The sequence below is a fragment of the Colletotrichum phormii genome (genome assembly GCF_030913505.1).
Source record: "Colletotrichum phormii strain CBS 102054 chromosome Unknown BDP81scaffold_16, whole genome shotgun sequence".
In the NCBI taxonomy this organism is placed as follows: Eukaryota; Fungi; Ascomycota; class Sordariomycetes; order Glomerellales; family Glomerellaceae; genus Colletotrichum; species Colletotrichum phormii.
The window spans coordinates 437,355-450,196 of NW_026851458.1; the positions used below are offsets into that span (position 1 = coordinate 437,355).

The window sequence follows — 12,842 nt, forward strand, 5'->3', positions numbered from 1 at the left end:
ATGTGATTGTGAAGATGGATGATGGATCAAGACGGGCGATGGTGGAAGACACCGAAAAGTGACATGAGTGACTTTCTCAGTTTATCCAAAGGCAGGTAAGTACCTTACTCAGGAGCAAGTGAAGTATCTGCTGCTGTTTAATGTTCGAGGTATCGTGGCAGGTGCTGATGTTGAGTCCGGGCATCCCGCCAAAAAAGCTCTCAGTAAGGCCAAGCTACCTAAGCTGAGGTACCTTAAGGTACGGAGAGAGCTCCAAGCGAGCCAATGTACCTCTGCCGCACTGGCAAGGGGAGGAGCTACCTATATTCGTGCTTCTTAGCTATCTGAATTATGAGGTACCTCCAAGTATCGTGGCCTTTCTGGAATCTAAGTTATCCAGAAAAAGTGCAGTATATCCAAACAGAACATCCTCATGCCAATCCAATTCACTTTTGTGCCTGGAGTGGGCAGCAACGAACCCCCCGGCAACAAGCATCCCACCGTGTGGTGACCTCCTTCTCCCAGTGGCTTGTCTCGTCTGGTGTCGTGTTGTTCTCGAGAGAATCCGGCCGCGGCGTCAGTGGTCTGTGTCTGGTCCGCCCTCTGCCCCTCCACCCCTCCACCCCTTCACCCCTCCATGTGCCCCCCCCCCCTCCGGTCCTTGTCCACGCCCACGTCAGGTCCCCACTAGATGCTCAATAATTACCTTCCCGGCTGACATACGCAGTGACGGGACTGCTGAGGTACGTTCTGAGGCAAAAGGTGCTGCTGTCTTGTATCGGAATACCTGAGGTACATTACCACCTCCTCTCCCACTCCTTCTCGCCCGTCTACTTTTTTCTTCCTCCTCCTCCGACCTGTCCTTTAAATTCCCTCCCACCTTCACATCACATTTTCTTCTTCCCCTGATCGAGTTCTACATCAAAAACTCTTGGAAGAAAATCAGACATCATGGGTTACACCGAACAAGACTGGAAGGCGATCAACTCGATCCGCCTGCTCGCTGTGAGTTTCACCCGCCCGCCAGATTTTTACCCCGCCTACGCGCTTCTTCGTTGAGGATTTGTCGTTACCCCGCCATTGAGACCACCACCACCATCCACGATGCTGCGACGAGGTCATCAGGCAATGGGCTGGCCGGCTTCAATGAGCTTTCCGAGAAGCGTCTCATCATCAATCTGTAAATGGACAAGAGACTGACCGAGTCTGTGCTTCCCAGGTCGATGCCACCTTCAACAGCAACTCCGGCCACCCCGGTGCGCCCATGTACGTCTTCCACCCATACTACGCGTATTTGACAATGGATCTGGAGACAGAAGCTTACCAATTCACTCTCTAGGGGTATGGCGCCGGTCGCTCACGTCCTGTTCAACAAGTTCATGAAGTTCAACCCCAAGAACCCCAACTGGCTCAACCGTGACCGCTTCGTTCTCTCGTAAGTTGATACAACTTTACCAAAGCTACTCAATCACGAATCGAACCCCATTGGCTGACTCTTCCCCAGCAACGGACACGGCTGCATGCTTCAGTATGCTCTCCTCCACCTCTACGGCTACGGCGTCTCCATCGACGACCTCAAGAAGTTCCGCGTAAGTTTGACCATGACTCAATGAGTGAGAAATGAGCCATTTGCTGACGGCCCCCAAAGACGGTCGACAGCATCACCCCCGGTCACCCCGAGGCTCACGACACCCCCGGTATTGAGGTCACCACCGGCCCTCTCGGTCAGGGTATCTCCAACGCTGTTGGTCTGGCCATTGCCCAGGCTCACACCGCTGCTGTCTACAACAAGGATGGCTTCAACGTGTCCGACAACTACACGTACACCTTCCTCGGTGATGGTTGCTTGATGGAGGGTGTCTCTGGTGAGGCCTCTTCCCTGGCTGGTCACCTCCAGCTCGGCAACCTCATTGCCGTCTACGACGACAACCACATTTCCATTGACGGCGACACCAACGTCGCCTTCACTGAGGATGTCGTCAAGAGATACGAGTCTTTCGGCTGGGAGGTCCTCGTCGTCGACGACGGTGACAACGACCTCGACAGCATCGAGAAGGCCATTGCCAAGGCCCAGCAGTCCAAGGACAAGCCCACTCTCATCAAGTTGAGAACCACCATTGGCTTCGGCTCCCTCCAGCAGGGCACCCACGGTGTCCACGGCTCTCCCCTGAAGGCCGACGACATCAAGCAGCTCAAGGAGAAGTTCGGCTTCAACCCCGAGCAGTCCTTCGCCGTCCCCCAGGAGGTCTACGATCTGTACAACAAGCACGCCGCCGAGGGCGCCGCTGCCGAAGAGGAGTGGAACAAGCTCTTCGCCAAGTACGGCGAGAAGTACCCCACCGAGGCCAAGGACCTCAGCCGTCGCCTCAAGGGTGACCTCCCTGAGGGCTGGGAGAAGTCTCTGCCCGTCTACACCCCTGCCGACCCCGCCATTGCTTCCCGTAAGCTTTCCGAGACCGTCCTCCAGAAGATCCACGAGATCGTCCCCGAGCTTGTCGGTGGTTCCGCCGATTTGACCGGCTCCAACCTGACCCGTTGGAAGGAGGCTGTTGACTTCCAGGCCCCTGCCACCGGCCTCGGTAGCTACGCCGGTCGCTACATCCGCTACGGTGTCCGTGAGCACGGTATGGGTGCCATCATGAACGGTCTCGCTGCCTACGGTACCATCATCCCCTACGGAGGTACCTTCCTTAACTTCGTCTCCTACGCCGCCGGCTCCGTCCGTCTGTCCGCCCTGTCCCAGATCCGCACCATCTGGGTTGCCACCCACGACTCTATTGGTCTTGGTGAGGACGGACCTACTCACCAGCCTATCGAGACTCTCGCCCACTTCCGCGCTCTGCCCAACAACATGGTCTGGCGCCCTGCGGACGGTAACGAGACCAGCGCTGCTTACTACGTCACCTTGACCTCCAAGCACACCCCCTCCATCATTGCCCTCTCTCGCCAGAACCTGCCCCAGCTCGAGGGCTCCGTCATCGAGAAGGGTATCAAGGGTGGATACGTCTTGCACGAGGACGCCAACGCCGACATCACTCTCGTCTCCACCGGTTCCGAGGTCTGCATCTGCGTTGACGCCGTCAAGTACCTCAAGGAGAAGCACAACATCGCTGCCCGCGTTGTCTCCATGCCCTGCACAGAGGTCTTCGACGCCCAGCCCAAGGACTACAAGCTGTCCGTCCTCCCCGACGGCAAGCCCATCATGTCCGTCGAGGTCATGTCCACCCTCGGCTGGGAGAGATACTCCCACGAGCAGTTCGGTATCAACCGCTTCGGTGCTTCCGGTCCCTACAAGGACGTCTACAAGGCAAGTTCATCACTCCCATCTCATCTTTGTCAGTCAGTCATTCTAACCCACTCTGTAGAAGTTCGAGTTCACCCCCGAGGGCATCGCCAAGCGCGCGGTCGCCACCGTCGACTTCTGGAAGGACGTTCCCAACGTTCGCTCTCCTCTCAACCGTGCTTTCCAGCAGATCATTTAAAGCGTTCATATCCATGGGTAGAAATTGGTTAATTGGCGATTGTTCTTATTTATTTTTTAACGCAATGACGGACGTTTAACGGGGAAAATGAACTCGGTATATAGAGAGACCGTCAAAAATCCAAAGATTATGATTAACGCGAACTCGCGCTTTCCTGTACGCCTAACCACCCCATACCGTAGCCTGATTTGGTTTCCATACCGAGTCCTCCATGTGACCATGATCTCGTTGCTCGTAACCCTCATGAAAGGACCAAATGCCCTGCCCCGGCTCGACTTCCCAGGCCACGATGACGCCTCCTTCTGGACATCATTGACCTTCCACCAAGGACACTGTTGCCCATTTTTGTTACGATCTGACCATTTCCCTTATGTTCGCCAGTCAATTTCAACTGCGAAACTCCTTCGTCATGTATGCAGGGGTATCTCAACGACCAAGGCCGTCTGCGTCGCCCGTCCCTTCTTCGGCCGCCCATTCTCGTTGGAACTCTCTGCCCACCCTCTCGAGTCTACCCGCGGCGCGGCGCGCCTCCATGGCTTCCTCGCCAGTCGCCGCGACCACCATGCCGACCAGCATCGGCGCCGCGTTTTCTGGCTCTTCGCCCAGCTTGCCCGTCTCGGGTACCGCTCTCGCCGACGCCCCCGCTGCTGAAGATGACTCTGCTATCGGGGCCGCGCCGGCAACGCCAGAAGATACGGGTCTTGACGAGGACTTGTTGGCCGCGGCTGACGCTGAAGGGACGGATCTCTCTCCGCCCGAGTTCGGTAGGGCATCGGCGCCGTTGAGGAAGGAGGCTAGGACGACGGGGCTGCCCGGGCCGTGCTCGACGATGATGCGCTGTGCGGGGCCGAGGGAGAAGCGGTTTGCGGCGGCGTGGGCGATCAGAGAGGTCGTCGTCAGGGAGGTGAGTGCCTCGAGTTGGGATTGGGAGTGCGCCGAGGTCAGGATCGGGTTGAGGGCGCGGTCTGTTAGGTGGAGGGCCAGCGACGGGTGTTGTGAGGGGAGGGAGGCCATTGTTGGCGATAGCTTGGTGCTCTGTCGGGCGGGCGGGCGGGCGTATGTGTTGCGCCGGTCGGGGATGGAATCTTGTTGCTGACCTGGAAATTTGAGACTGAGACGATCTTATGCCGAGAGAGGGAATTGAATAAAGTAGAGAGTTGCGACAGAATTGGGTAGAAGATCAGCAAGTAAGGTAAGGAAGGAGGGACGGGAAGGAAGAGAGACGGCGAGGCTTTGGTTAGTACCTAGGCGGGCTTGTGGGCTTGCGGCGGTAGTGGTGGTCCAGTGGTTCGGCGTGAGGTAGTTTGCAGCACCTGGGCACCCTGTTCGCGCCCATACCCCGCCATTACCCCGCCAAATGCCGTGCCCGACGCTCAGAGGTGGAACTCTTCTACCGCCCGTTGAGAGATAATTACGCTGTATCTTTAGCACCATTACCTATCTTTGCGCGTCTGCATTCAGATGGGACCCCCACCCAAGAGATTACCGGGGCCATTTCTGAAGAAATGTGATAGGAAAGCGGGCTCGTATGACCATGGACGATAAAGAAACGAGGGGATATATGGTGGGAGCAATGTGTCATGGGACTTTGCTGTGACGCAATGTCGAAGCTTGGTTCGTGCAGCATTTGCAAGGGGCCCTCTGTGCCTCCGTCCTGTCCGTCCCCAAGGGACAGGATTCAGCGGCTGGCCCTTGTTCTCGTTGCCCGCTTGACGTCGGCTGACTTTGGGGCACTGCCGGTGCTGTGACGCCTCTCGCGGTTACTTGCAGCCGGGGCGGCGAGACTGCCAGATGTCTTTGGCGATGACCGATTTCCGGACCGTCCGTCTAGGCTTCGCCGGTGATGGGAGGTTCGGAGGCGGGCTGCCGTAGACGAGGAAAGGGGCTCGGCTACCCAGGCTTCTGCCGCCGCCGTCTCGATGGAGGGGTTCTCGGTGGCGAAGGCTCGAGGGGGAGGGTCCGCGAAGTGAACCGTCTTCTGGCTGCGACGAGCGGTTGGTGTTCCCGGCGCTGTTTCTGGGTTCTCCTGTCGAGGTTTCCGTGTTGAGCGCACGACGTCCTCTCTTTCCGGTTCCTCCCCTATTGTGGAGAGCTGATGAGCTGTGGCCACAACATCGTCGTCATCTGAGCTTGACGCGGGATCTTCGGACGCCTGCTCTCGAGGTTCGGCTACAATTGTAGGTTGCGTTCCGGCCGAAGTGGACTTTGGCTTCTGGCGAGAACGCCTGCGCCTGCTGCGTTGTTGCTGTTGTAGCTGAGGCTCGTTCGCGTTTGCCGCGTGGGCATCTTCCCCGCCAAACATGTATCCGAGCAGGTACGCATCCTGCACTTCGGTGGGTTGGTGGTCCCAGCATAAATGGTTGGTGAATCGCGCATCGTGAAGTCTGACTTGGCTATTGGGACACCTGGAGACTCGACACGTATCTGGTCTTGAAGTCAGAGAGAACTCGTACGTTGTCGAGGGGCCGAAGCAGCCTGGTGGAACACTTACACAGGTGTTCCTGACAATATGGGCCCTTGCGGTATCGAGGCCTTGCGCATCCCTGCCGTCTACAGACGGCATGCTGAGCGCAGTATCGTGATCTGGACCCTGGATCGCAGACTCTCTGGCAGCCGGGAGTTTGACAGCGAGCGTCAGGCCTCTCGGCATCGCTGCTGCCAGCGCCGGCATTGCTGCTGGATACACACTGCCCCATGGCACCTTGCCGTCGTTTCTCTGTTCCCTTCCTCCAGCACAAGCTGAGAGGGTGGACGGGAGTTGAGGAGGACATGTTCTGGAGAACATGTCAGCTCTCAACATGCTTTAATGTTTGAGCTGCATAATTGTGTTTGGGTCGTTTGTTGCCGCGGCACCTCCAATCATCTTGAATAAGCTAAGTCGTTCCTTGTAGAGCAGGGCGGACGTCCTTCATAGGAACGAACGAGCGAACGAGACGCTCAACCCCCTCTAACCCCCCTTGCCCCCTGGCTCGATGCGTTCCCGCGCTGGCAGGTAGACAGGCACGACAGGGTCCTGTCACTGGGGGTCGAGATGCAACTTGCATCCATTTCGGACGCTGGGCCGGTGCCAACTGGACATCGGCGCAGTTGAAACGAGGGAGAAATTGCCAATCAGGTGGTGCCCGAGAGCAAAGGTTTGAGCGATTGGGACACTGAGAGGGCGATGTAAGGCGCCAACGCATTGAAAGACGACGGACGGGTGGACCAAAGGATGTGCAGGGGGGATGGAGGGTGTTCGTCGCGTCGGTCAGACGGCAGCAGGCCCGCTTGGGGATATATTGACTTTTTGCTATTAATTGTTTCGATGTATTCGTCTTTTCATTCGATAAAATCCATAAGAGTGACATGAACGACATGTTGTTTGACTTGGAGCAATGATTGCATCCTGCTAATCACCAGTGGCGAGACGGTGTTAGTCTGGTCGATGCCTAGGTGCTGCTGTAAAGGTAGGTCATCTGTGGTGGCTCCAAAATCTAGATGGGCCAATATTGCAGCCAAGGCATCTGTATTGAACGAGGAAGACGGCTTCTAGGAGAATTCAAAACTCATCACGGTGGAAATAAGGTGTTGGAAGTTGAAGCAATATTCGACGTCGTCCAAACGGCAAGAAGGGAGTTCATCAGAACAGGAGGGGGTGGCCCCTGTATGTTTAGCACACTCCACGCTCAGCAGTTGCGCGTGGCTTCGTCATTGGAGGGGGGTGGCCCCCTGTCAACCACAAACACTACGGATGAGTACAGGTGGAATGTGGCTTGTTCCTGACACGAGTGGACAGCTAAGCTCCTGGGCTCGAGGCTGAAGCATTCAATTCACACCCAAAATCCAACCTTACATTCCGCACTCAATCTTCCCACGACATCTACGTCTTCGCCCTAGCCTTTGCAACGACTTCCACGATTCGCTCCATTTCTCTTCACGACACAATCGAATCCGGTCCCCTCCATCATGGCCGACGCTGAGGAGAAGGCCAAGGCCGAAAAGCTGGCCGCCGCCAGAAAGAGGGTAGGTTTACTCAGGGCGCGACCACTGGTCTATTACTCACAGCTTGCTAGGTGGAAGAGTTGAAGAAGAAGAAGACAAAGAAGGCTGCCGGCTCATCGAAGAAGGAAAAGGCCGAGTCAACAGCGGCAGAACCCAGCGCCTCCAAAGAAAAGGACGCCGAAGCCGAACCCACGACACCCGCCGACCCTGCCACCGAAGACACAAAAGAAAAGGAGAAGGAAGCTGCGCAAGCTGTCGCGGAGCAGCCAGGATCACCTACCGCATCTCAGCCTTCACTAGCTCAACAGTCGAAGCTCCGCTCTGCGTCCTTCCGACAAGGGTCCGTCTCCGCCAGCAACGGCCCTCTATCGCCCAGCGCGGAGGGTCCTGAAGGCGAGACTGCCACCGATATCTACCGTAAGCAGCATGCTCGCATAGAGGAGCTCGAGAAGGAGAACAAGCGTCTAGCCAAGGACTCCACCGATGCGGAAAGGAGGTGGAAGAAGGCCGAGGAGGAGCTGGCTGATCTGCGTGAGACCGAGGGCGAGAGCAAGGGCGGATCAAACAGCCAAGTCGAAAACCTAGTAAGCATTACAACTTAAGATCATGCCTTACTGAAAAGACTGCTAAAAAGCTGCTAAATAGAAGTCCGAAATCGAGGCCCTTCAGCGCCAGAACTCTCAGCTCCAGCAACAAGCCTCTCGCGCAGGTGGCCGCCACGGATCATCGCCTTCGGTATCGATGTCTTCTCCCCCTGCCGAGCTCGAGGCTCAGCTTGCATCCAAGATCGCCACGATCGAGTCGATGGAGATTGAAATATCAAAGCTACGCGCACAAGTTGATCGCCAGACCAGCGGCACGTCTTCCGAAAGGGAACAGATTGCGGCTTTGGAAGAGAAGCTCGCGCGGTCTGAAAAGGCCGCCACCAAGGCACAGCAAGAACTCACCGACTTGCGGAAGAACCTTGACCGTACGGCGGAGAAGGCTGTCCGTGAGGGTAGCGAGCGCACGAGCGCAGAGACGAAGCTCCGCAGTTTGGAACACGATCTCGCTGACTCGATCGATGCCAGGCTGGAGGCCGAGAAGAAGGCGGACGGTCTGGAGAAGAAGGTTACGACGCTTACCACACTGCACAAGGAGCAGGACTCACGGACTCAAACGTTGCGGAAGGAAAAGGAGCGCGCCGAGAAGGAGGTCAGTGAACTCAAGGCGCGGGTCGAGAGCCTCGAAAGCGAGAACACGAGGCTGCGGAGCCGTAAATCCACCGAGGGCGGTGGTGGTCTGGATGACGACGGCGTCGACGAGCTCGAGAACGAGGAGCGCTTGCGCCTCGAGAAGAAGGTGCGCGACCTGGAAGCCGAGGTCTACGAGCTCCGCCACGGGCATTGGCAGGAGAAGCGCCGCGAGCTCAATAGCCCCAGCTTCGAGAATGTGGACCTCGGCGGGAGCCGGGGCACGTCGCCGTCAGCACAGAGGAAGCAGGCCGGGGCCGGCGGTGGCATCGGAGACTTCTTCCAGAGCGGAATCAACGCCCTCACCGGCACTGGAGACGACGAATTGCTCCTCGACGATGATGACATGGACTTTGACGAGGACGCGTTCCGCCGCGCGCAGGAAGAGGACGCCAAGAAGCGTCTCGAGCGCATCAAGGAGATTAAGCGCACGCTCAAGAACTGGGAGGGGTGGAGGCTGGACCTCGTCGAGAACCGGCGGGGCGGCTCCGAGGGCGTTGGTGATGTGTTTGAGGCCTAGATTCCTCGTGTGTCCATACGTCTGGGCGAGAGTCTACTACTAGGTTTTGCTTGAGAGGTCGAAAATTCTAGACTTTGTAGACCTTGAATATCTTCTGGCGCTTATTCTATGTGGTGGTTTTTTTCCTCCGGCTTTATACGCTTGGGAGGAAGTCCACTACATAAAATAAGCGTCAGAAGAGGTTCAAGTCTCAAGTGTAGAATTTGACGACTCTTTTTCTTTTCCTAGATTCGACCACTTGAGCCCGGGTTTTTTTTTGTAAGAGTACAGGTAGACCTGAATTGATATCCAAACAAAGCGTATTCTGCCCTTCCTAGTCTTTCGTGCGTCTTGATAAGAGTTCTAAAAGTCATCCCCGTCCCCATTCCCTCCCCCTCCTGCCTTAATTTCAATTCTGCATCAAGAGATGCGTAACGTTGGGTGATGATCACCCAAGCCTGGCACCCGATTCTGCCATTTTGGCTATACTCGTAGAGCACACTTCGCATTGTGAATAGGTAGGGCGAGCGAGTCAAGGATGTTATTACTTGAGCTGGCGATGATCGTCACTCGTGCATTCTGCAACCACGCCCCTGCCTGCCATGCCTACCTCAGTGATTTGCCTGAGGCAAAAGCCACATGTGACAACGCGTCCCTAGTCAACTTTTCTCACACGGTAAACGTGTACAGCTTCCTAATTTTATTTTTGGCCTCACGCGTAAAGCACCCAAATCAAATCGACTTACGTCATCCCGTCCACCACACAGCAAAGATTATGCCTTGAAGGTTGCCAGATAGTAGTTACCCAGTAGCAAAAGTTCACATTTCGGAATGAAGAAGTAATTCAAATCGTCTTGGAGGGTGAGAAGAGAAGTTTCATCTTAGTTTATGGGGGTTGGGGGATACCATGCTATCATCAAAGGTCATCCGTCCCGTCTATGGTGCTATACACTTTTAAAAAAGTGACTATTCGTTCGCAATACAAGATAGTAGAATTACAAAATTTGTGTTTGGTGCTGAGAAGAACCTGAGAAGCGAAGGGAGGAGGCGTGAGTTGAGGAGAGGGGAAATGTACAATCTACCATTTGCCATCAAGAGGAAAAGAAAAGTGGTGGAAAGCAAACTCCGGAAAAACATGTGGTATTTCTCTTCTTTTTTTGTTCCTTCTTTCTGTGTCCCTCTGCACAACGCTCTGCGTAGTGAAGGGGAGGGGGGGATATCAAAAAGTAGTCGTCATCGTCCTTGGGCTTTCTTCGCCACCGTAGAAAGCCGTGGAAAAGAAAAAAGTCGAGTGTTGATTATCCCGTAAAACGCCTGGTTTCCCCTTTCTGTCGAATTACCCATGCCGATAAAACTATACACGGCGTCGTGTGACCATGGCCAAAAGAGACAAAACGGAATTGTATGGATCATGAAAAAGCAGTTTTCTGCCCTAGAACGCCTCGTCGATGCGTGTGTCGTAATAGTGTGTACGTGGTGTGATGGTGTATGCGGTGAGGTGTCGAGTCGATTTGAGGACGCGGGGGTTTAATGTGGCAGCCTGGAGTGTGAGTCGTGGCCGCTGGGTGTTGAGTCAAGGTGTGGTGGTGTGGTCGTAACGCCGTAACGGGAAGTTCGGGAGGAAGCTGTCGCTTTCGGGAAGGGGCGCAGGCGTTGATTCTGATTGTCACAACATCGTGGCGGTGGGAGCGCCGAGCCCGGACGGATCGAGGTTCGTCCGCAGCGCATCCTGGAGCTCCGCAATTTGCGACATCATGGCGAAGCTGTGCTGGCCCTGTCTGTCGAGTTGCTGGCGCAGCTCTTCATTCTCCATGCGTACGCGCTTGATCTCCTCGCGCAGCTCGTCGAGTCCCGCGTCAGAGCCCTTTCGGGAGCGCTTTCGCTTGTTTCCCGCGCCGAATCCAATGGCCTTGTCACTATCACCGTCACTACCGGTTTGGATGTCTTCTTGGACCGTGCTGGAGCCGTCGCTCGTGTGTACTCGTCGGAGATGCTCATTCAGGTTTTCTTGTCGCGAAAAGCCCTTGCCGGTATGGCGCTTGCAATTCGGATGGGGACAGTTGACAGTGTTCTTTGGACCGCCGTGCTTGCCGTGAACTTCTCGCTCGTGGCGGAGAAGACCGCCGGAGTAGGTGAATCCGGGAAGCTTTTCGCAACCCTCGGCTGCGCATCGGTAGGGTCGCTCGTGTTTGTCCATGTGTTTGCTGCGAAAAAGAATTGGTCAGCATCATTACAAAGTGGCAAGAGCTTCGGAGTTTGCATTACTTACCTCCATTCGCATTTCCGAGTGAAGATTTGCGTCTCCTCCGTGCATCCCGGGAAAGTGCAGTAGAACTTTCCATCGGGCTGTTTCGTCACCTCGCGTTCGGGCTTTGGTATGCACTTGACCCTCGATGTAGGAGTCGAGGTCTCGCCTTCGTCCTTGTTGTTCGATGGCAAGGGCTCGGGAAGCGCCGGAGGAAGACTCGAAGGAAGGGACGCAAGAGTGGGAGGTGCGGAAAGATCGAGTCGCGTCGCATCTGGGACGCCGACGGAGGTATCGTCAAGACCGTCCGGCATCAGAGACCGGTCGTCGCCGAGCATCGAGGACGTCGGATTGTAGGAGGCGAGATCCGGGACGTCGGACGCCTGGTACTGCCCAGTCTGATCGAGAACATGGTCGTGATCGTGGTCGCCGATGGGAGGGTACGAGCCATCATGCATGAAATTCCGAGGTTCGTAGACGACGCTCATCTTGAATGGGAATCTGGTGGTTACTGAATGAAGCTTGCTCTGGGGGAGGAAGGATGATCGGAGGATGTCGTGATCGAGAAAGAAGTCGCGACTTCCGGGTCGTTTGCGGGAAACCGCACTAAAAACGACAGATAACGAGTCGACAGGAAAGAAATGAAAGAATCGCCGCAGTGAGGGATGTTGCGACTGCGGTTACTTGATAACGCGTCGCTTCGTCAAGCTTGCAGGTGATGAGCTCCGATGCTGCGAAGGCAGAAAAGTCAGTTTGCCTGAAAAATCTGGCTGAAGACGTGGAAGCTGGTAGCAAGCTGCGTCAGCCACATGGGCATGGACTTGGATTATTCAGCTTGGATCCACGTGATGATTCTTGTTCGCCACCAGCCACGATATGGTATCCACTTTTCCTTGTTTGACGTGGCGCTGAAGGCAGAAGCTCAATGCCTATGCGGATAGCATGTGAGGGAACCCACCAACTTTTGAGGAGATGTCTTTAGCTTCTTTAATCCAATGTTCGATATACTTCAGCTGAGAAGGGGTTCTGTAGAATCATACCTCGAGAGACATCTGGAACATTATATGCTTGCCAGGTCGGTCTAGGCGGCAAGCCTCGAGACTCCGAATCATTGGTGATGGTGTCAAACTGTGGTTGAGGTGCCTGTCACGCCTGTCCGTGAGTCACACGGAAACGCATTGGGTTGGCTTCCCAAGGCTGCCAGCGCAGGGGTCTGATCGTCTTGGTAATTCAGCTGTCCCATTATCATCTCCTAAAACTCAGGATTCTCTGGTCAGCCCTTTCAGGTAATATCTTGGAAGTGTATAGCTGAAATTGGGATCAAGGACTTACCTATTGCTTACGGAAGCCTTCTACAGAAGATCCTACGGCCCAGAACCCACGATTCCCTCGAAGACGATTGTTAGTTCTTAGCAGCTGAGCCG

General features: G+C 55.5%; 6 protein-coding genes across 6 annotated transcripts; 2 read left to right on the plus strand and 4 right to left on the minus strand.

Annotated features, from left to right (window-relative positions):
• Positions 1–759: 759 nt before the first annotated feature.
• BDP81DRAFT_482938 (transketolase) lies at positions 760–3,461 on the plus strand (the record flags this gene model as incomplete). The annotated part of the gene is made up of 6 exons (XM_060595036.1): positions 760–984; positions 1,199–1,245; positions 1,319–1,414; positions 1,484–1,568; positions 1,628–3,286; positions 3,345–3,461. The coding sequence occupies exons 1-6, from the start codon at positions 931–933 to the stop codon at positions 3,459–3,461; spliced, it is 2,058 nt and encodes a 685-aa protein (XP_060442515.1). The 5' UTR covers positions 760–930.
• Positions 3,462–3,887: 426 nt separating this feature from the next.
• On the minus strand, positions 3,888–4,475 carry BDP81DRAFT_451865 (uncharacterized protein; the record flags this gene model as incomplete). The annotated part of the gene is made up of 1 exon (XM_060592685.1): positions 3,888–4,475. The coding sequence occupies one exon, from the start codon at positions 4,473–4,475 to the stop codon at positions 3,888–3,890; it is 588 nt and encodes a 195-aa protein (XP_060442516.1).
• A 664-nt stretch (positions 4,476–5,139) lies between these two features.
• BDP81DRAFT_463039 (uncharacterized protein) lies at positions 5,140–6,157 on the minus strand (the record flags this gene model as incomplete). The annotated part of the gene is made up of 3 exons (XM_060593966.1): positions 5,140–5,245; positions 5,282–5,885; positions 5,953–6,157. 3 exons carry the CDS (start codon positions 6,155–6,157, stop codon positions 5,140–5,142), a joined length of 915 nt encoding a protein of 304 aa, XP_060442517.1.
• On the minus strand, positions 5,863–7,073 carry BDP81DRAFT_433350 (uncharacterized protein). The gene has a single exon (XM_060590852.1). It carries the CDS (start codon positions 6,815–6,817, stop codon positions 6,335–6,337), a length of 483 nt encoding a protein of 160 aa, XP_060442518.1. The 5' UTR covers positions 6,818–7,073; the 3' UTR covers positions 5,863–6,334.
• Positions 7,074–7,406: 333 nt separating this feature from the next.
• On the plus strand, positions 7,407–9,194 carry BDP81DRAFT_325711 (uncharacterized protein; the record flags this gene model as incomplete). Its single annotated transcript, XM_060584999.1, has 3 exons — positions 7,407–7,463; positions 7,514–8,026; positions 8,088–9,194. 3 exons carry the CDS (start codon positions 7,407–7,409, stop codon positions 9,192–9,194), a joined length of 1,677 nt encoding a protein of 558 aa, XP_060442519.1.
• A 1,380-nt stretch (positions 9,195–10,574) lies between these two features.
• Positions 10,575–12,021, minus strand: BDP81DRAFT_63045 (C2H2 transcription factor). The gene is made up of 2 exons (XM_060596081.1): positions 11,443–12,021; positions 10,575–11,377 (listed from the first exon to the last, which is right to left on the minus strand). Exons 1-2 carry the CDS (start codon positions 11,904–11,906, stop codon positions 10,840–10,842), a joined length of 1,002 nt encoding a protein of 333 aa, XP_060442520.1. The 5' UTR covers positions 11,907–12,021; the 3' UTR covers positions 10,575–10,839.
• Between the last annotated feature and the right edge of the window lie 821 nt (positions 12,022–12,842).